This window comes from Petromyzon marinus, chromosome 21 (assembly GCF_048934315.1).
Source record: "Petromyzon marinus isolate PM22_M1 ecotype Great Lakes invasive population chromosome 21, UKy_Petmar_22M1.pri1.0, whole genome shotgun sequence".
Taxonomy (NCBI): Eukaryota; Metazoa; Chordata; class Hyperoartia; order Petromyzontiformes; family Petromyzontidae; genus Petromyzon; species Petromyzon marinus.
The window spans coordinates 4,940,311-4,962,789 of NC_133687.1; the positions used below are offsets into that span (position 1 = coordinate 4,940,311).

General features: G+C 55.8%; 1 protein-coding gene across 2 annotated transcripts; it reads right to left on the bottom strand.

Moving 5' to 3' along the window:
* Positions 1–122: 122 nt before the first annotated feature.
* Positions 123–21,785, bottom strand: SGPL1 (sphingosine-1-phosphate lyase 1). 2 transcript variants are annotated; one of them, XM_032958129.2, is made up of 14 exons: positions 21,276–21,785; positions 18,252–18,438; positions 16,752–16,819; positions 14,570–14,717; positions 13,440–13,519; positions 13,019–13,147; positions 11,069–11,157; positions 10,290–10,398; positions 9,168–9,266; positions 6,042–6,188; positions 5,195–5,433; positions 3,849–3,995; positions 1,842–1,962; positions 123–1,189 (listed from the first exon to the last, which is right to left on the bottom strand). In XM_032958129.2, the coding sequence occupies exons 1-14, from the start codon at positions 21,294–21,296 to the stop codon at positions 1,049–1,051; spliced, it is 1,725 nt and encodes a 574-aa protein (XP_032814020.1). In that variant the 5' UTR covers positions 21,297–21,785; the 3' UTR covers positions 123–1,048. The 2 variants fall into 2 exon arrangements, with proteins under 2 accessions (XP_032814020.1, XP_032814021.1); XM_032958130.2 differs by lacking the exon at positions 21,276–21,785 and adding an exon at positions 18,545–19,687.
* Between the last annotated feature and the right edge of the window lie 694 nt (positions 21,786–22,479).

Genomic DNA, 22,479 nt, shown 5'->3' on the forward strand with positions numbered 1-22,479 from the left:
TGATTCGGAGTGAGACCTCTGCTGCCAAACCCAGGTATGGAGACGCCTCCACTTTCTCCGACTCACGCCCAGAGTACCACGCACACAGGCACACGTGGACACACGGACACGCCACGCTCCTGTGCATTGAGAAACGAGCTGTAATTACAAAACACAAAATCAAGCCTCGTGGTTCCATCGTGACATAAACGTTAAAATAAGTACTAGGGGCTAAGGGGGTCAGACATCGGGGTTGAATAGGGACGGGGGTTTAATGGTCATTGATAGGGATTTACCAGTCCAGGTGTTCGGGGTCACGGATTAGGGCTCATGGATACAGAGGGGGGGTTTAGGAATAAAGATTAGCGGGTCAGGGTTGCGAGGGTTTTCATTCAAGCAGCAGAGCAGGGGGGCAGCAGCGCAGGGGGTTAATCGTTTAAAGGTCAAATGTCACAGAGCGACACGTACCGTGAAAAGGGGTGGGGGTTCCTGCCCTCCCAAGTGGCCCCCACACTGACGCCAAGACCAATTCACCTGCTCAGTGGTTCAATTCCCACATACAAAGTGGTTACAGTGGCCCCCACATTCGCCCACAGCCCCCCCCACATTCACCCACAGTCAAGTAGGGGTGAGAGTCAAGTTTCCTCTTGCGTCCCGCGTTGTGAGTTTCATGTTGCGTGCGCCCCATGTCGCGTGCTGTATGTTGTGCGTTTGATGCTATGCATCACCGAGTGTGTCACTGATTGTCACTGTGTCAATGAATGTACCACTGAGTCCCGGTCAATGAGTGTGTCACTGTCACTGGGTGTGCCATTGAGTGTCGGTGTGTCACTGTCGCTGGGTGTGCCATCGCTGGGTGTGTCATCGCTGGGTGTGCCTTCGCTGGGTGTGCCATCGCTGGGTGTGCCATCGATGGGTGTGCCTTCGCTGGGTGTGTCATCGCTGGGTGTGCCATCGCTGGGTGTGCCATCGCTGGGTGTGCCATCGCTGGGTGTGCCATCGCTGGGTGTGCCATCGCTGGGTGTGCCATCGCTGGGTGTGCCATCGATGGGTGGTGTGTCGCTGGGTGTCACTGAGTGCCGGGCGAGTTGTGGAGGCGCTGAGAAGGCTCGGGGAGGCGGGTGGAGAACATGCAGTCAAGGAAGCCGTGCGTGATCTCGGTGATGAGCGAGCGGTCCGGGATCGATTGGGCCATCCCATAGATGGCTCCCTGGGCACAGAGACAAAGATCCCCCGCGTAGCCATCAACGCACTGGTGAGGCAAGTGCTGTTAGCGGCACACAAAGGGGTGGGTGGCCAGCACCACGCCCGGCCGCCTTTGTCGCCCTCGTGTTAATGTTTACACACTGCACCAGGTACTCAATTGAGGCTGAGTCGACCTAGGAGAGGCCCAAGACCGGTTCAGGTAATCGTCACTGGTGTTGGCCGTGAGCGGGAATAAAACTTGGGTTGCCGGGTTTGTAGAGCAGTGCACGAAGCGCTGCGTCACTCCTCTGACAAAGACAAACCAAGTGGTGGTGGTGGTGTGTGTGTTGTGGTCGTGCTGGCGATGGTGGCGATGTCAGTGTGAGTGACCGTGATGATGGAGGTAATTGTGGTGCTGGTGGCGGTGCTGGTAGCGATAGCAGTGGTCGTAGTGATGGTGGTGCTGTCAGTGTGAGTGACCGTGATGATGGAGGTAATTGTGGTGCTGGTGGCGGTGCTGGTAGCGATAGCAGTGGTCGTAGTGATGGTGGTGCTGTTGGTGCTGGTGGTAGTAATGATGATGGTGGTGGTAGTAATGGTATTAATGATGGTAGTGATGGTGCTGGTGGTGGCAGTAGTGATGGTGGTGATGCTCGTGGCGGTAGTGGAGGACGCACCTTGCCCGTGGTCTTGGCGGTAGGGGTGAGCATGATCTCGGCCACGCAGCTCGTGATGTCACCCAGCAGCTTCTCGGCGATGCCGGGGCGCGTGTGCAGCAGCGTCACCGCGATGTGGATGCTGCGGGAAAAACAACTAATTGTTGTCCGTCCATCCGTACGTCCGCCTGTCCGTCTCCATCTGTCCATCTGTTCGTCACTTCATCCGTCTATCCGTCTGTTGGTCTGTCCATCTGCCTGTCTGTCCATTTGCCCATCCATCTATCCAATCTAGATTTGAAGTTTTCGCGACTGCAGGGATCCATACTCTATGGCTCTTTCGGTAAAGTCACGTAGGTATAAAATAAATTAAATTAAATCACGACGTTTCGGGCGCAGTTGTTTCTTGCTGTGGTTGTTCCACCCGATGACCGACGCTTGTGTTGCGCCCGAAACGTCGTGATTTCTTTGATTTTATTTTATACCTACGTGACTTTACCGAAAGAACCAAAGAGTATGCATCCATCCATACGTCCATAACTTTCCCCGTCTATCCATCTGTAGTGACGTCGCGAATGTCACCGCACGATGCCGGCACTAGAGAGGCACGGCGTGCGATGTACTCGCATCGCGGGCATCACGTACGTGGCGACGCCGTGAGTGTCACTTAGTGATGCCGCCGGCTCGAGCGAGGCACGGCGTGCGATGCACCGGCATCGCGGGCACGCCGTAGGTGGGTGTAGCACCAGCCCTAGAGGCGGCTCCGAGAGCGCCGGGATCGCGCACGGGCACCACGCGCGGCGCGCAGCGCTGACTCCCACCGCAGGGAGTGAGAGAGTGTCAGCCACGGGTAGAGGTTGCCCTGCACCATGGCACCTCTGGTTAGCCTTGGAAGTCACGTGACAAGTAAGATCTACACAGAGGCCCCAAGTGGGGGCTAGGGGGTGCTCACGTGACTGGGTAAGATCCAACGAGAACGGTTGAGAGAGCGAGCCAGAGCTCTCTCGAAGGTGGGCGTAGCCAAGGGCGGGGCCGGTCACGGCCCGGGAGCATCTAAGCGCGATCCCCGGGGGGGACCCGGGGCTCAGCGTTGCTACTGTCATCTGAAGATCTACGATCTACGTTCTACCTCGTCCAAGAAGAAGTCACCAACATGTGGCGAGGACCCAAGCCTGGGTCTCGTTCGTGATAGCTAAACTCCCCGTGTGTTAGCGTAGTTAGCCTGGTGGTCCACCACCGTAGGTTATCTGGTGGAAGGGCAGTAACCCTTCCGTGTCATGTGTTGGTGAATAATAAATGTGTGTTGCCTCCAAAGAGAAAGTCTGCGACTCAGCTGAATCCACTACACATCCGTCAGCCCATTCGCCTGTCCGTCTGTCACTCAGTCCCTCCGTCCATCCATCTGTCGTTCTGTCCGTCCATCTGTGTGTAATGTGGTCACAAAAACATGTATGTATCTTGAACGTTGTATGTTAAACACTCTTTTGGATCGTATGTAGCCAACCGTGCTATTTGGAGGTGTGGGGGAAGGACATCGAGAAGGGTGTGAGTATATGTGTGTGTACAGGCTGCGTGTATGTGTACAGGCTACATGCGTGTGTACCTGGAGGGGAACTGCAGGGTGCTGTGTGTGTGTGCACACGTGCTGTGTGTGTGTGTGTACCTGCTGCATGTGTGCACCTGGAGAAGAACTGCAGGGTGCTGTGTGTGTGTACCTGCTGCATGTGTGCACCTGGAGGGGAACTGCAGGGTGCTGTGTGCGTGCACACGTGCTGTGTGTGTGTGTGCCTGCTGCATGTGTGTGCTTGGAGGAGAACTGCAGGGTGCTGTGGGTGTGTACCAGGAGGGGAACTGCAGGGTGCTGTGTGTGTGTGCACACGTGCTGTGTGTGTGTGTGTGTACCTGCTGCATGTGTGCACCTGGAGAAGAACTGCAGGGTGCTGTGTGTGTGTGTGTACCTGCTGCATGTGTGCACCTGGAGGGGAACTGCAGGGTGCTGCGTGTGTGTGTGTGTTCGAGTCTGTGTACCTGGAGGGAAACTGCAGGGTGTTGAGGTGCCATCCTCGCACCATCAGCGCGTCCGACAGGCGAAAGATGTCAAAGTCATGCGAGCCGACAGCCACGACGGAGACGAGTGGCTCCCCGAACACATAGAGCCCAGGCACCGTGCGCAGCCTTCACAAAGACAAAGGTCCCCCGCAAAGCCTCTCACACACTGTTGGGGCAAGTGCTGTTTTGGCGATTATCAGCACCGATGAAGGCCGGCATTGGCGCACAAGGAGATGGTGTGGCCAGAACCATGGCCGGCCGCCTTTGTCTTCCAATGTTTACAACGCCCCACGTCAGGTAATCATTTAAGGCCGAGTCGACCTAGGGGAGATGCCCAGATCCAGTTCAGATATTTAGTCGTGGGCTCAAGCTGAACTGAAGTGGTGATGATGAGCGGTGAGCGGTGGACGCTACCTCACTCACCGCTTGCCTAGCAGCCTAGCCTTGGTGACATTAAGTGATGAGTGGTGAGTGAGGAGTGGTGAGTGAGGAGTGGTGAGTGATACAGCCCAGCTCGCTCACCGCTTGCCCAGTAGCCTCGCCGTAGTGACGGCGAGTGGTGAATGGAGAGTGATGAGTGGTGAGCGGCGAGTGGTGAGCGGCGAGCGGTGAGCGGCGAGCGGTGAGCGGCGAGTGGTAAATGGTGAGTGATTAGTGCCGAGTGATGAGCGGTAGGTTATGAGCAGTAAGTGATGAGCGGCGAGTGGTGAGTGGTGAGCGGTGAGCGGTGAGTGATGAATGGCGAGTGATGAGCAGTAGGTGATGAGCAGTAAGTGATGAGCGGTGAGCGGTGAGTGATGAGTGGCGAGTGATGAGCGGTAGGTGATGAGCAGTAAGTGATGAGCGGCGAGTGGCGAGCGGTGAGTGGTGAGCGGTGAGCGGTGAGCGATGAATGGTGAGTGATGAGCGGTAGGTGTTGAGCAGTAAGTGATGAGCGGCCAGTGGTGAGCGATGAGTGGTGAGCGGTGAGCGGTGAGTGATGAATGGCGAGTGATGAGCGGTAGGTGATGAGCAGTAAGTGATGAGCGGTGAGCGGTGAGTGGTGAGCGGTGAGTGATGAATGGCGAGTGATGAGCGGTAGGTGATGAGCGGTAGGTGATGAGCAGTAAGTGACGAGCGGTAAGTGATTGATGAGTGGTGAGTGGCGAGTGATGAATGGCGAGTCATGAGCGGTAGGTGATGAGCGGTGAGTGGTGAGCGGTGAGTGGCGAGTGATGAGCGGCGAGTGATGAGCGGTGAATTGTGACCGGTGAGCAATGAGTGGTGAGCGGCGAGCGAAGAGCGGCGAGTGATGAGGGGTGAGTGATACAGCCCAGCTCGCTCACCGCTCGCCCAGCAGCCTCGCCGTGGTGACGATTTTGCGAGTCGCCTCCACGTATCCCGACCTCCCATGATGCACCATGGCGGCCCACGTAGCGGCCATGATGGCGCCGGGTCGCGACCCCGCGATGCTGGGCGACGCGTAGATTCCCCCCATCCAATCGGGGGCCACGAAATACTGGAAGTGTCGGATGAGCGGGGACGAGTAGAGGACGACTGAGGAGCCCTTGGGAGCATAGCCATACTGCCACACGACACAGACACAGACCTCCCATGTAGCCTTCTTATAAACTATTTTTTTTTTATTTTACCAGGAAAGCCCCACTGAGCTATATAGCTCTTAATCACATCAGAAGCGACCTGGCCACAAAAGACAGCTCAACAAAGTGGCGAATCATCACGTGGGAATTTATCGCAGCCAAATACTCCGGACGCGTGATGTTAATTCTAAGTGTGGAGGGAAAAACCAGAGGACCCAGGGAAAAATCCAAGTGACCACGGGGGAGAACGCGCAAATATACAACAGCAGCAGCAGGCGTCACGGTCGGGATCGAACCCACGACCTCCTTGTATACCAGGCGAGGTAGTTAACATCTCCTAGCCACCGTGGCACCTTCGACGGGCCACTGGGGAAAGTGCCGTCACCGATGTTGGTGGCCACGAGCAGGAATTGAACTTGGGGGCGGGGGTTCGTAGTCGGGCTAACCACTGCGTCACCCCTCACTCCTCCCCACCGCCCCTGCCTCCGCACATACCCACATGCACACACGTATGCATTCATATACATTGTGCTTGTTGTGTTAATGTGTTGTGGTGAGGCCGCGTTCGGGTGAGGCAGTGTTGTGGCCAGACCTTGTGCGTGTCAGCAGAGATGCTGGTGACCCCAGGCAGACGGAAGTCGAAGGGAGGGAGGGGGAAGCCGGCCGCATCCATGAAGACGATGAGGAACCCCCCGAGACACGCGTCCACGTGCACGGGAACACCGGCCACAACACCCAGCTACACACACACACGACCACAACACCCAGCTACACACACACACGACCACAACACCCAGCTACACACACACACGACCACAACACCCAGCTACACACACACACGACCACAACACCCAGCTACACACACACACGACCACAACACCCAGCTACACACACACACACACGACCACAACACCCAGCTACACACACACACACACACGACCACAACACCCAGCTACACACACACACGACCACAACACCCAGCTACACACACACACGACCACAACACCCAGCTACACACACACACGACCACAACACCCAGCTAGACACACACACGACCACAACACCCAGCTACACACACACACGACCACAACACCCAGCTACACACACACACGACCACAACACCCAGCTACACACACACACGACCACAACACCCAGCTACACACACACACGACCACAACACCCAGCTACACACACACACGACCACAACAACCAGCTACACACACACACGACCACAACACCCAGCTACACACACACGACCACAACAACCAGCTACACACACACACGACCACAACAACCAACTACACACACACGACCACAACACCCAGCTACACGCACACACGACCACAATACCCAGCTACACGCACACACGACCACAACACCCAGCTACACACACACACGACCACAACAACCAGCTACACACACACACGACCACAACACCCAGCTACACACACACACGACCACAACAACCAGCTACACACACACGACCACAATACCCAGCTACACACACGACCACAACAACCAGCTACACACACACACGACCACAACAACCAGCTACACACACACACGACCACAACAACCAGCTACGTACACATGACCCCATCAACCAGAGGCGAGGAGTGGTGGTCGTGGTTACTTATGTCCCCACCAAAGACGAACAACCGTGGAGGGATGCAGGCAAGGCCGATGACCTCCTGTCACAGGTGCTGGCGAAAGTGGCCTCTCGGGATAGAGTCATCTTGTTGGGTGACTTCAATGCCCAAGTTGGTCATGATGCTAGCACCTGGTCTGGAGTGATTTGAAGACATGGGCCAGATCAGCTCAAAAACAACGGTAGGAGGCTGCTAGATTTTTGTGCAGCCCATGGGCTTGCAATTACCAAAACGCTGTTCCGACATCGGCGCATCCACACATCATGAATGCATGCCGGGTCCAAGCAAGAACATCTGCTGGACGACATAGTGATGGAACAGCGGATGCGAGCCCATGTCCTTGACACCAGGACCTACCGTGGAGCTGATCTGCCCACTGACCATCGACTTGTCATCTGAAAGATGCGCCTGCCATTCTTCCACTCTGGTGGTGGGTGTACACCCAGGACCCCATTCAAACCCAGTGGCATGGTCTCAGCTAGCTGATGAATGTTGGAAGCGAGAATTTCATCATCGCCCACTCACTCTGGAGCACTGGAATTTGTGTATCCCCATTCCTCCCCCCCCTGCGTGAGCAGCCCTTTCCCTCGCCCACTCACTCTGGAGTTGTGTATCACCAATCCTCCCCACTCATTGTCTGATGGGTGTACCGAGGTGCAATTCCTCCCTCCTCCCATCTCTACCCCACCCCATCTCTCTCCCCCTGTCTCTTGCGCAGCCCTTTCCCCCGCCCACTCACTCTGGAGCACTTTTAAGCGCCTACATTTGGAGGCTTGCCCCCTCTTTTCTCTCCACCTGACGAAGACCGGTTGTGTTGCGATTTTGATTTTTGTTTTCTATCTACGTGACAAAACCGAAAAAACCAAGAATATCAATTTCGTCCACATAGTTCGCGAAGCCTCCAATAGCTGTACCGGAGGAATTTCCATCTGGTACAGATACAATGGGAGGCTGATCGATGCCCCGGTGCGGTCAAGGAATGGCTCCCTATTGCTCAACCACGTTATGTATGCCGATGATCTGGTAATTACTGCTCCCTCAGAGGAGGAGTTGCTGCTGAACCTGGAGCTTGCCACTAAGAGGTGGGGACTTACCATCAGCCCCACCAAAACTAAGCACCTGCCTGGGAATTTTGTACCATCGGACACTCCACCGCCACAACTCCAAATTGGTGATAGGGTAGTTGTGGAGAGAGTGGAGAGTTTCCCATACCTGGGCAGTGTGCTCATGACCGGCTCCGGCTTGACAGCATGTCTCACTCCGAATCAGTCGAGCGGCATTATCTTTTCACCGGTTGCGTAGCGCTGCGTGGAAGCTACCTGGTCTGTCACTCCACACGAAGCGTCAGGTCTTCTCGGCCACAGTCATTCCCTCCCTTCTCTACGCTTACATCTTCGCCAGATAGAAACATTTAGGCTGGCCTGCCTATGATCAATCCTGGTTTTAACCAGGCTGCATTGTGTGAGGAGCTCACATATCCTTGAAAGATCTGGACAAAGTCCCATCGGTGAGCCCCTCCGGCAAACAAGGCTGCGTTGGCTAGGTCATGTAGCCCGCATGCCCAGCCACCGCATGCCGAAACAGCTTTTGTTCGGCCGGACAGATGGGGCTAAATGGGCGTGGCATGGGCTAGAGAAGAGATGGAGTGATGTGGTATAGGAGGATGTGGAGCTGAGTGGACTTGTTAATGACTGGTACTAGCGGTGTCAAGATCAGCTTCTGTGGAGGAGGCTTGTGAAGGATGCTACTGGGTAGTTGGAGGCAGTCACCCTCCAACAACAACGGAGGGAGGAGGAGCGACGCTCACAACAACGAGCGGAGCGCCAGGTGGCTAAACCACAGCAAGTAGGGGGCACAGGTGGTGCATCAGCCAGTCATCTCAGTCAGTCGACCTGTAGCACCTGGGTCTGCCCCGTGACCTCCTGCCAGCGGGCGTTCGACACTTCACGTGGCCGCAACGTGCACATAGCCTGGCACAAGCGTCGTGGTAACGTCACCGCCACTTAGTGGCGAATGGCGATTGTTGTTGTTTTGCGCGTATACATGTGTGTTTGTGTGTATTCACGCACTGCAGAGATCTTTTCAATCGGGTCGATGATCCCGTGCGGAAACTGCGGAGCTGAACCAACCAGCATGGCCGTGTTCTTGCCGATAGCTCTCCGCATAGCCTGCACGCAACCAACACCACCACAACCACCACTACAACCACCACCAAAACACAACCACCAACAGCACACAACATCTTCAACACAACTACAACACAAATGCCGCCACTGCCATGAAGCGCGGTGACACGGTAGCCCGGCAACATCGCGCTCGCCGCTCGTTGCAGAGGTTAGCGGTTCAATCCCAGCGGCCACCTTGGTTAATAATGCCGCGGTCCAAATTAACTGCAAAAAAATCGGGAATGTTAAAGATCCCGTGACGTCATTTGCGCGAGTAGGCCATTGCGTGCCAGCATCAAGAATGTAAATTTTTGTTTCTGTGACATTGCAAATGTACTCAATTGTGATCGCACGCACAACAGCAAGCATCGCCTCCTTGCCGTGAACACACGGCAGGGCCCTCCTGACAGAGAGCCACGAGACTCGGCGAGGTTTCCCTGGGCGAATGAGCGCAATAACAGTAACCCTTGAAGTCTGTTCGCGAAAGAACGTCGTCACGGTTTGCGTGTACGTTTTCGCTCCGGCTCCTCACTGCCGTAGCGAGTAACGCACGCACCCCAAGTAACGAACACACCACCGATACTCGCCATCCATACCGCGCCGTACGTAAACATGCTTGTGTAACTCAGATCTGCATTATAAGGTCGCACTCATGACACACTGTGCTTGTCATAAATGACCCACAATACATTGCCGATCTCGTCAAGGGGCATAAACCATCAAGGGAACTTAGGTCATCCTCGCAGCGGCTTTTTTGGCCAGCCTTCCGGAATGATCTTCCTTCCGATATTATGAAGCCACAGGAAGAGTTATGCCCTTTAATCATCTAGATTGTAAACTAATGTCTTTCGTACTGCTTCGTGTGTTTAGCTTGTTGTCCTTCCCCGCACCTCCGATTAGCATAGTTCGATACATACATCACCCACCATCATCACTACCAGACATCACCACCACCACCGTCACCATCGAGAGCACAATCATCACAACCATCACCACCGCGCACACCGTGGTGGTTGCTGTGCTCACCCTGATGTCCACCTGCATGGTGCGTGGGTCGAGGGGCACGTGTCTCAGCGTCATCCCAAAGTAGTGAGCGGCCTTGTTGAATGCAGCATGGCAGCTCTCCGGGGCAACACTACTCACCACACACACACCATGTACACAACACACGACGTACACACACACCACGTACACACACCATGTACACAACACACGACGTACACAGACACACCACGTACACACACACACACCACGTACACACCACACACACCACACAGGGCAGAGACACAGTCCCATCATTGGTGGGCTCCTCTTGTAGGTGAGGCTGCGATGGCTCGGTCACGTAACTCGCATGTCCAGCCACGACATGCCTAAGGAGTTTCTGTTTGACTGCAGAGCTGGGGCTAAATGAGCGTGGCATGGGCTAGAGAAGAGATGGGCTGATGCAGTACAGGAGGATGTGGAGCTGAGTGGACCTGCATATGACTGGTACTAGCAGTGTCAAGATCGGCCTCTATGGAGGAGGCGGCTCGTGAAGGACGCTGCTGGGCAGTTGGAGGCAGTCGCCCTCAGCAACAACGGAGGGCGGAGGTGCGATGCTCACAACAACGATCAGAGCACGGGGTGGGCTAAAACGAAGCAAGTTGGCACAGTAGGGGGCACAGCTGGTACATGTGCAAGTTGTCTCAGTCAACCCATGACACCCGGGTCTGTCCTGTGACCCCCTGCCAGCAGCGAGCCTTTGACACTTCACGTGATGGCTTCAAAGTGCACCTAGCCTGGCACAAGCGCCGCTGTTGCCGTACATCTCGGGCTGGGTGACCCCGCGTGCCAGCGCCATGTCTCTGTACGCCTTGCATGCCATGAGAATGCTCTCGGTGCCACCTGACGTCACCTGCACACACAGACAAAGACAAAGGTCCCCCGTGTAGCCCAAGCAAGACTGTTGGAGCAAGTGATACACCTATGAGGGGGGTGGGGTGGCCAGCGACACACCGGACCGCCTTTGTCTCCCTGGTGCTATTGCTCACACACCAGGGACGTGCGGTCAGGCGAGGCAGGGGAGGCAGAGCCTCACCTGTCATACTGCAATGAAAAAATTACACAAATAAAAACCTTGGATTGCGAGTAACTTGGTCTGCGAGTGTTTTGCAAGACGAGCAAAAATGTTAAATAAATATTAATTTGATAAACGAGCGAGAGGGTCTTGCAATACGAGCAGTGTACGTATACGCTTCATCTGCCGAGCGTCACGTGATCACAACTGGTATACGAGTGCTGTGGATTACAAACACGTTTCCGGAACGAACTATGCTCCTCGAAATCCAAGGTTTTACTGTATTCAGATTTTTCCACTGATGTGTGTTGTGTAATTTCTGTATCATTCCAATCATTTTTATAGCCAAAATATGTCACCAATGTAATCACACAGAGAGATAGTAACAGGCACGCGTTTATTGCCCGCGCTCCATCCAGTTACTGAGGCGTTGCGCAATCAGAGGGGAGGCTGAGCTCGTCGCTGCCTCACCTCTCGTCTCTTCCTGCATTATTTGCAGCAGAGCTCTGCAAATCTGGCGATTTTGGCAAAAAATTATTGGAATCGTACAGAAACTACATTTATGACACAGATCAGTGGAAAAAAATATTTTATTTCATTATTTTTTACTTTTCGTAACAGCTATTTTCATTGGAGTATGACAGGTGAGGCTCTGCCTCTCCCCTGCCTCCCCTGACCGCACGTCCCCGACTCACACCACACCAGGTACTTATGTAGAGGTACTAGTGGCGGGCATGGCGTCAGGCTCGCTCCCAGGTGCGGTGACGTCACGGTAGATGGCAGGCGAGTACGGGGGAGAGAGGGGAGAGAGGGGGGAGCTGGGGAGAACGGGCAAGTGCGGGGGAGTGCAGGGGAGAGAGGGAGAGAGCGGGGGAGTGCGAGTGGGGGAGAGTGGGGGAGTGTGAGTGGGGGAGAGCGGGGGAGTGTGAGTGGGGGAGTGTGAGTGGGGGAGAGTGGGGGAGTGTGAGTGGGGGAGAGTGAGTGGGGGAGAGTGGGGGAGTGTGAGTGGGGGAGTGTGAGTGGGGGAGTGTGAGTGGGGGAGAGTGGGGGAGAGTGGGGGAGTGTGAGTGGGGGAGAGTGGGGGAGTGTGAGTGGGGGGAGTGTGAGTGGGGGAGAGTGGGGGAGTGTGAGTGGGGGAGTGTGAGTGGGGGAGAGTGGGGGAGTGTGAGTGGGGGAGAGTGGGGGAGAGTGGGGGAGTGTGAGTGGGGGAGTGTGAGTGGGGGAGAGTGGGGCAGTGTGAGTGGGGGAGAGTGAGTGGGGGAGTGTGAGTGGGGGAGAGTGGGGGAGTGCGAGTGGGGAGAGCGGGGGAGTGTGAGTGGGGGAGAGCGGGGGAGTGTGAGTGGGGGAGTGTGAGTGGGGGAGATTGGGGGAGTGTGAGTGGGGGACAGTGGGGGAGTGTGAGTGGGGGAGAGCGGGGGAGTGTGAGTGGGGGAGAGAGGGGGAGTGCAGGGGAGAGCGGGGGAGAGAGGGGGAGAGCGGGGGAGTGTGAGTGGGGGAGAGTGGCGGAGTTCAGGGGAGAGTGGGGGAGTGCAAGTGGGGGAGTGCGAGTGGGGGAGTGCGAGTGGGGGAGTGCGAGTGGGGGAGTGCGAGTGGGGGAGTGCGAGTGGAGGAGTGCGAGTGGGGGAGTGCGAGTGGGGGAGTGCGAGTGGGGGAGTGCAGGCAAGTGCAGGGGAGAGAGGGGGAGGGCGGGGGAGGGTACCGTGCCGCAGGCCTCGGGCCCTCCGTGGAACAAGTCGAGGCTCATGGCCACGATCTCGGCCTCCATCTTGCGGACGCCCGGGAACACGTCCGGGTGCAGCGGGTTGGACCACGCAAACTCCCCGTACGCCTAGCAACCAGCACGTCACCATGGTAACCATTCACCACGGCAACCACCCTCCATGGCAACGACCCACCACGACAACCACTTGCCGCAGCAATGAGTTGCCATGGTAACAGTCACCATGGGAGTGCCTCAACCACTCACCAGTGCAATCCCTCACCATGACAACGGCAATGACTCATCATCACGACAACATGTAACCATGACAACCACTAAATCGCCAGAACCATTCACCATGGCAACCAGGCACCACGGCAATGCGTCAACCACTCATCACGGGTAGCACTGATGCACTCACCTTGACTAGGAGCTCTGTGAGTTTATCCTCCCCATGGTAAACAGTGCCGGACACAAAGCCCTGCTTCCAATCAGCGTTGCCTGTGTGCGCACACAAACAAAGATACCCCGTATATCCTTAACATACTGTTGGGGCAAGTGCTGTTAGCGAGCACTTATGAAGGCCGGCATGGCACACGAGGGTGTGCGTGGCCAGCACCACGCCCAGTCGCCTTTGTCTCTTAAGTGCCGATGTTTCACACATCACACCAGGTACTCATTTGAGGCTGATTCGACACTAGGGGAAGCCCAGGACCGGTACAGATCATTCTTACCGATGTTGGCCGTGAGCGGGAATCGAACTCAGGTCGCCGAGTTCATAGCGCAGCGCGCTAAAAACGTGCCACCGCTCCCCACACGCACACACAAAGAGGCGTAGACGCACACACTCATAAACACATATACAAAGATAGGTGCATGTGCGTACAAAAATCCCCCGTATAGCATAGATTGTTGGGGCAAGTGTTTTTAGCGAGCAGCACCTATGAAGGCCGGCATGACACACGAGGGGGTGGTTAACCAGCAGCACCATGACCGGCTGCCTTTGTCTCGCCAACAGCAATGTTTACACATCGCACCACGTATTATTTGAGGCCGAGTCGGCCTCGTCAGCCCAGGACCGGTTCAGATAATCGTCACTGGTGATTCCCGTGAGCGGAAATCAAACTCGGGTTGCCGGGTTCATAGCGCAGGGTGCTTACCACTACCCTACACATGTACACACACACACACAGACTGCAAACACACGTACATTGAGAACACATGGAAAAATATACCACATATTCCACCCCGGAAGGGGAGTACGACAAGGAGACGTGGTACATACACCATGCTATATACAATGCGGTACGTACAACACACCGTAACTAGTCGCTGCGATGACCCTGCGACCCAGTGACCCAGCTAACCTTGTGACTCCACCACCTGGTAGCCCCATGACCCAGTAACCTGTCAATACTGTGACCTGGTGACGTAGTGACCCCGGTGACATAGTGACCGGGTGACGTAGTGACCCGGTGACGTAGTGACCGGGTGACGTAGTGACCGGGTGACGTAGTGACCGGGTGACGTAGTGACCCCGGTGACCCGCACCCATTTCCTTGTATGGGCGGAGGGCGGAGATGACGGCCTCCGCTGACAGGCCTTGCTCGGGCAGCCGAGTGAGGTAGGAGCTGCCGGGCGGCAGGGAGACGAGCGACTTGGACATCTCGTGCAGGGCGTCGTCCACACGGCCCTGGATCTAACCACCACCAAACAAAGACACAGATCCGCCGTATAACCTTAACACACTGTTGGGGCAAGTGCTGTTAGCGAGCACCATTGTCTCCCCAGTGACAAAGTTTCACACGTCACACCAGGCACTCATTTGAGGCCGATTCGACTTAGGAGGAGGCCCATGGTTGATTCAGATAATTGTTGGCGATGTTGGCCGTGAGCAGGAATCGAAATCGGGTTGCCGGGTTCGTAGTGCAGCGCACTAACTGCTACACTACCGCTCCCCACCACCAGAACCACAACCGTGTTACCACTACCTAACCACCACACCAACACAGCCACGTACACACACGTGGTCCACACAGCCCTGGATCTAACCACCACCACAACCACAACCACCACCATCATCACAAGCACCACAACCACCACAACCGCGTTATCATGACCTCACCACCACATGAACACACAGCCACACAGAATGTGCTCCACACGGCCCTGGATGTACCAAAGATCCCCCGTGTAGCCCACACAGACTGTTGGGACAAACACTTGCCATGAACCTCCTTAAAAAAAAAGTCAGGAGACTTCGCCGGGTAAACCGCGTCACGACGCCGAGAGCACGGTCAGGACCACCCAGTAAGGACACGCAACTGTGGCTTGGACCCCACCTGAACCCGATGGGCCCCGACGGACCCCGACAGTGGACGGGGGGGGGTGGGGGGTGGGGTCTGGTAGTGGGGGGGGGCATGAGTCTGCTGCCAGTACAGGGGGGGGGGTGGAGCGATGACTGCTGCTGTGCGTGCAGTGGAAATTTTAAAATGTTGGAAAATCTGGTTCGTGACGCCGGCACACAAAGGCCTCCTCTTTGCAAGTGAAGCAGACTGTGCGCAGTGGCACTGTCACGGCTAGTGCCGCGCACGAGCGCAGCATTAACCCGGGCGACCGCCCGACTCGACCCGCGAGCCTGCACAACAAGTGGACAACGCGCCACCACCGGGCCACCGCTCGCCCACCGCTCGCCCACCGCTCGCCCACCGCTCGCCCACCGCTCGCCCACCACTGGCCCACCGTTGAGCTACCATTGGGCCACTGTGTCACCACCGTCGTCCCAGGAGGGGGGTCATGGGTCCAAGTGCAAAGGGGACACTTGATGTTGCAGTTTCTCGTAGAGCGAAGTTCAGCTAGCGGAGCGAGCTAACGGTGGTGTTGGTGGGTGAGGGGGTAGAGGGCGATTGATAATGTGGCGAGATAACACAGCGACGAGATAACGAGGGGGGAGATAACGAGGGGAGAGAGGAGAGATAACGGGGTCGTGATGGCAGCGCCACGTGGAGGCACGGGGTCGCCGTGGTGACTTCGGCCCCACACGGAGGCCGGGAGGCGTCACTCACTCATTAACGCCACGCCTCCGAGATCGGTAACCGCGGCAACTAATTTGTTGTCCGTGCCGATTTCCCGCGGTTAACTGCAACCTTCCATGTTATTAGAGAGCGGAAAACCCGTGGTAGAGGATATCACAGAGCTACCGCCGAGATCCCTTCAATCATTCTAATCACAGCTTTATTCGCCGCCGCTACAGCCACCATGGTTACAGATCCTATCACCTTCCTCTGCCCGTGTTCAGCACTCACTCTATGCCAGACACTGGCCGTGTTCAACCACCACACTGCAGCGTGGGTGGAGGAGCTCTGGGTATAGTGGGTGGAGCTGTGGGTGGAGTAGGTGAAGCTCTGGGTGTAGTGGGTGGAGCTGTGGGTGGAGTAGGTGAAGCTCTGGGTGTAGTGGGTGGAGCTGTGGGTGGAGTAGGTGAAGCTCTGGGTGTAATGGGTGGAGCTGTGGGTGGAGTAGGTGAAGCTCTGGGTGTAGTGGGTGGAGCTCTGGGTGTATTGGGTGGAGCTCTGGGTGGAGTGGGTGGAGCTGTGGGTGGAGTAGGTGAAGCTCTGGGTGTAGTGGGTGGAGCTCTGGGTGTATTGAGTGGAGCTCTGGGTGGAGTGGGTGGAGCTGTGGGTGGAGTAGGTGAAGCTCTGGGTGTATTGGGTGGAGCTGTGGGTGGACTCACGGTCGTGCTCAGGTAGGGCAGGCGACGCACCATGCGGAAGAACGCCTTCTTCACCCTGGAGTGGAGACCTGCGGGGCACACGCAGCCAAATCCGTTGACTTCGCACGTGCGCCCTCCCACCACACCCCCTTCCATCTCCCGTGTAATCCGATTGCACATCAATAGGCCCCAAGTGACCTGATCGAGAGCAAACGGGCGCAGTGCAATCCCATTACATAGTAGCTGGTGTGAACCGGATACCGTTTTCTCAAGTCAGGAACCGGTAACCTGATTGCAGGGGAACATGAGTAATGCATGTGAGGATTGGCATGCCCGCACGTAAAAAATCTGCACGGCAGCAGGCCCAAGTCACAACCGTGGAACACAATCCTAGACACGCCTTTTTTTTTGTTCCCCCCGGCACGCTGAGGATGGAGATCCCACCCTGTAGTTGTTGTTTACAATCAGTGTGGCCCCCCTTTCTCACAACCGGGGCATCCTTCCAATAGCTGCGAAGCACGCCTCTGGGCAGCACCAGTCGGCTGTGATGATGAGATCATACCGGGCAGCCTGCACACAAACGTCACCCTCCCTCAGCACTTCGCTTTACCTGGGCTCAGGCTGTGGATCGCTCGCTGAATTTCCTCAGCAGATGGCACGTCAGCCAGCCACTCACAAGGTGGTTCCACTACTTATATTATTTGAGGCACGGTAGCCTCAGCAGGGTTATCCCTACCTTGATGTTATCTGAGCTGAGGGGTTACCCCTCCCACAAGACCTCAGTCATACAAAAGACAAAGACCACCCCCCCCCCATAGAGCCTTAACTGACTTGGGGAAAGTGGTGTTAGTGAATAGCACCCATGAAGGCCAGCACAGCACCTTTGTCTCCCCAATGCTGATGTTTATACATTGCACCGGGTACTATACTCCTTTAAGGCTGAGTACACCCAAGGGAGGCCCAGGACCGGTTCAAATATTCCCTATCACTGTTATTGGTCATGAGCAGGAAACAAACTCTGGGGTTTTAGCACAGTGCACAACAACAACAGCCACCATTCACCAATAAGTGGCGGTGACGTCAACACAGCACTTGTGCCGGGAGAGGTGCACGTGGAGGCCACATGAAGTGTCAAAGGCTCGCTGGCAAGTCACGGGGCAGACCCAGGTGCTGTGGGTTGACTGACTGAGATGACTGGCCAATAGATGCCCCACTTGTGCTCCCCACTGTGCCACCTTGCGGTATTTTAACCACCCGCCATTCCGCTCGTTGTTGTGAGCATCGCTCCTCCGCTCTCCGTTGTTGTTGTTGTTGTTGGAAGGCGACTGCCGCCGACGGCCCAGAAGCATCCTTCACGCACATCCTCCACAGAGGCCGATCTTGACACCGCTGGTACCGGTCATGGGCAAATCCACTCAGTTCCACATCCTCCTGAACCGCATCAGCTCCATCTCTTCTCCAGCCCGTACCGTGCCCATTTGACCCCATCGCTCACACCCGCTCGCACCCACGCTCACTCACTCTCAGGCTGGTGGACTATCCTGTAAGCGCGCACGAGGACGAGCGTGCACACGCACGACACCAGCAGCAGCTGCCAAGGCCTTAGGTCCGCGCACGAAGAGTCGACGGCCTCCAGCACCCTGTGGCCCAGCGCGGTGATGTGCAGCACGTGGGGGCCCAGGCCCGTGGCCTCCAGCAGAGACCAAACCTAAACAGGACACACGTGGGGACAAATACACGGGGAGATGAAACACTGAGACACAAGGAAAAATGGGTTGGGGGCGGGGACGTGTGTACACTATACATCTATGTACCTCTACACCTGTGGTTGTGGTTACTGATGTGGTGGTCGTGGTTAGTTGTTGCGGTTAGTGGTTGCCTCTCTCGCGATTGTTGCCAGGATGAGTCTCACGATGACACACCGCGGTTTACACAACAACAACAATAACAGCAGCTGCTGCCAGCCCAGCCACGTCACTGGCCAGAGAGCATAGCAACTATGCAACACAACACAACCACCACTACACATTACACAACCACCACTACACATTACACAACACAACCACCAGTATACATTACACAACCACCACTACACATTACACAACACAACCACCACTACACATTACACAACACAACACAACCACCACACATTACACTATACAACCACCACTACACATTACACAACACAAACACCACTACACATTACACAACACAACCACCACCACACATTACACAACACAACCACCACTACACATTACACAACACAACCAACACACATTAGACAACACAACCACCACACATTACACAACACAACCACCACTACACATTACATTACACAACCACCACTACACAACACAACCACCACTACACATTACACAAAACAACCACCACTACACATTACACAACACAACCACCACCACACATTACACAACACAACCACCACTACACATTACACAACACAACCACCACTATACATTACACTATACAACCACCACTACACATTACACAACCACCACAACTCATTACACTGCACAACACATCACAGAACATGATAACCAATTAACACAACAACCCAGAACACAACTTAATAAACACAACCACCACAACAACCCATTACACAACCTATTAGATTACACAATGCGGCAATATAACCAACAACAACCACCGCCCAACAACCCAGCACATCGCACATCGCAACGACTACAACACAACACGTCACATGACAATGCTACAATAACACAACGCACAACAATCACAACACAACCACCACGACAACAGAACAAACAATTACAAATAAACCTCAACACAACCACCACGACAAAAACCCTCCAACAGAAGCAAAAACATCACACCCGATGGGGAACATCTTGACAACAGCCACACAAACACCCTCACAGTGACAACACCCTCACAGTGTCACCTTCACAGTGACACCTTCACAGTGACACCTTCACAAACAACACCTTCACAAACAACACCTTCACAGTGACAACACCCTAACTGTGACAACACCCTAACTGTGACAACACACTCACAGTGACAACACCCTCACAGTGACAACACCCTAACAGTGACACCTTCACAGACAACACCCTCACTCACCATGACAACACCTTCACACTCAACAATGACAACACCCTCACAGTGGAATCACCCTCACAGTGACAACACCCTCACAGTGGCAACACCCTAACTGTGACAACACCCTCACAGTGACACCTTCACAGACAACACCCTCACTCACCATGGCAACACCTTCACACTCACAATGACAACACCTTCAGAGACAACACCCTCACAGTGACACATGCTCACACCCTCACCCTCACTCTCTCACTCACCATCACCCTCTCACCCTCACCATCACACACCCTCACCATCACACTCCCACACTCACCCTCACAGACTCACCCTCACAGACTCACACTCACCCTCACAGACTCACACTCACCCTCACACTCTCTCACACTCACCCCCCTCACTTTCTCACTCACCCTCACCATCACACACCCTCACTCTCACTCACCTTCACAGACTCACACACTCTCCCACACTCACCCTCCTCACTCTCACTCACCCTCACCATCACACACCCACACCATCACACACCCACACCATCACACTCACCCTCACAGACTCACACTCACCCTCACACTCTCTCACACTCACCCCCCTCACTCTCTCACCCTCACCATCACACTCCCACACTCACCCTCACAGACTCACACACTCACTCACCCGCACCCTCTCTCACCCTCACACGCGTCACTCTCTCACACTCACCCCCCTCACACTATCTCACACTCTCTCACACTCACCCTCACACTCCCTCACACTCACCCTCACACTCGTCACTCTCTCCCACTCACCCTCGTCACACTCACCCCCCTCACACTATCTCACACTCCCTCACTCACCCCCCTCACACTCTCTCACACTCCCCCCTCACACTCACCCCCCTCACACTCCCTCACACTCACACGCGTCACTCTCTCACACTCACCCCCCTCACACTCTCTCACACTCACCTGCGTCACTCTCTCGCTCACACGCGTCACTCTCTCACACTCTCACACTCACCCTCACACTCGTCACCCTCTCACACTCACCCCCATCACACTCTCTCACACTCACACGCGTCACTCTCTCACACTCACCCCCCTCACACTCTCTCACACTCACCCTCACACTCGTCACCCTCTCACACTCACCCCCCTCACACTCTCTCACACTCACCCTCTCTCACACTCACCCCCCTCACACTCTCTCACATTCACCCTCTCACACTCACCCCCCTCACACTCTCTCACACTCTCTCACACTCACCCCCCTCACACTCTCTCACACTCTCTCACACTCACCCCCCTCACACTCTCACACTCACCCTCACACGCGTCACTCTCTCACACTCTCTCACACTCACCCCCCTCACACTCACCCGCGTCACACTCTCTCACACTCTCACACTCACCCTCCTCACACTCTCTCACACTCACCCTCTCACACTCACCCTCACCCTCTCACACTCACCCGCCTCACACTCACCCGCGTCACAAGCTGTTCCATGGCAAGTGCTTGATGAGGTCTCTCTCTCCACACGCTGCTGACCTCTCCTCCACTTCCCTCTATTCACGCCCACACACTCCTCCTCCTGCTGCTGCACTCCCCTGCTGCTGCACTCCCCTCCTGCTGCACTCCCCTCCTCCTGCTGCACTCTCCTCCTCCTGCCGCTGCACTCTACTCCTGCACTCTCCTGCTGCTGCTGCACTCTCCTGCTGCTGCTGATGCTCTCTCCTGCTGCTGCTGCACTCCCCTCCTCCTGCTGCTGCACTCCCCTCCTCCTGCTGCTGCACTCTCGGGCTGCTCTACCCTCCTCCTGCTGCTCTCTCCTGCTGCACTCTCCTCCTGCTGCTCTCTCCTCCTGCTGCACTCTCCTGCTGCACTCTCCTGCTGCTGCTGCACTCTCACCTCGACACTCCTAGTTCCTCGTCTCTATCTTCCGCTACACCTCCACTCTGTCTCTCCTACCCCCCTCGATTCTACCCCCCTCGACTCTACCCCCTCGACTCTACCCCCTCGACTCTACCCTCCTCGACTCTACCCCCCACGACTCTACCCCCTCGACTCTACCCCCTCGACTCTACCCTCCTCGACTCTACCCCCCACGACTCTCCTCCCCACGACTCTCCTCTGCCCACTCCTGCCCAGCTGCACGCGAATCGCGGGGGTCGACGCCGGCAGGAGAATCGATTTTCAGTTTTCGGTTATATGACGATTCCCGTGGGCGATTCACTCCCGGCACCCACCTAAACGCGCACGGAGGTGTGCGGATTCGATTCTGGGATGAGTCGATTCCAAAATGGATTCCCACGAGCCGGGTTTTAAAAGGCGGACGTAGGAAACCGGCCGGAAGTGGATTTAAATAAACAGAGTGACGTCACACACCACTAGCCCCCCCACTCCAAACTAGCCCCTAATACACCTATCCCCACACTCCACACCCTAGCCCCCCACTCCACACACTAGCCCCCACCACCCTAGCCCCCCACTCCAAACTAGCCCCCTAATACACCTATCCCCCCACTCCACACACTAGCCCCCCACTCCACACACTAGCCCCCACCACCCTAGCCCCCCACTCCAAACTAGCCCCCTAATACACCTATCCCCCCACTCCACACACTAGCCCCCCACTCCACACACTAGCCCCCACCACCCTAGCCCCCCACTCCAAACTAGCCCCCTAATA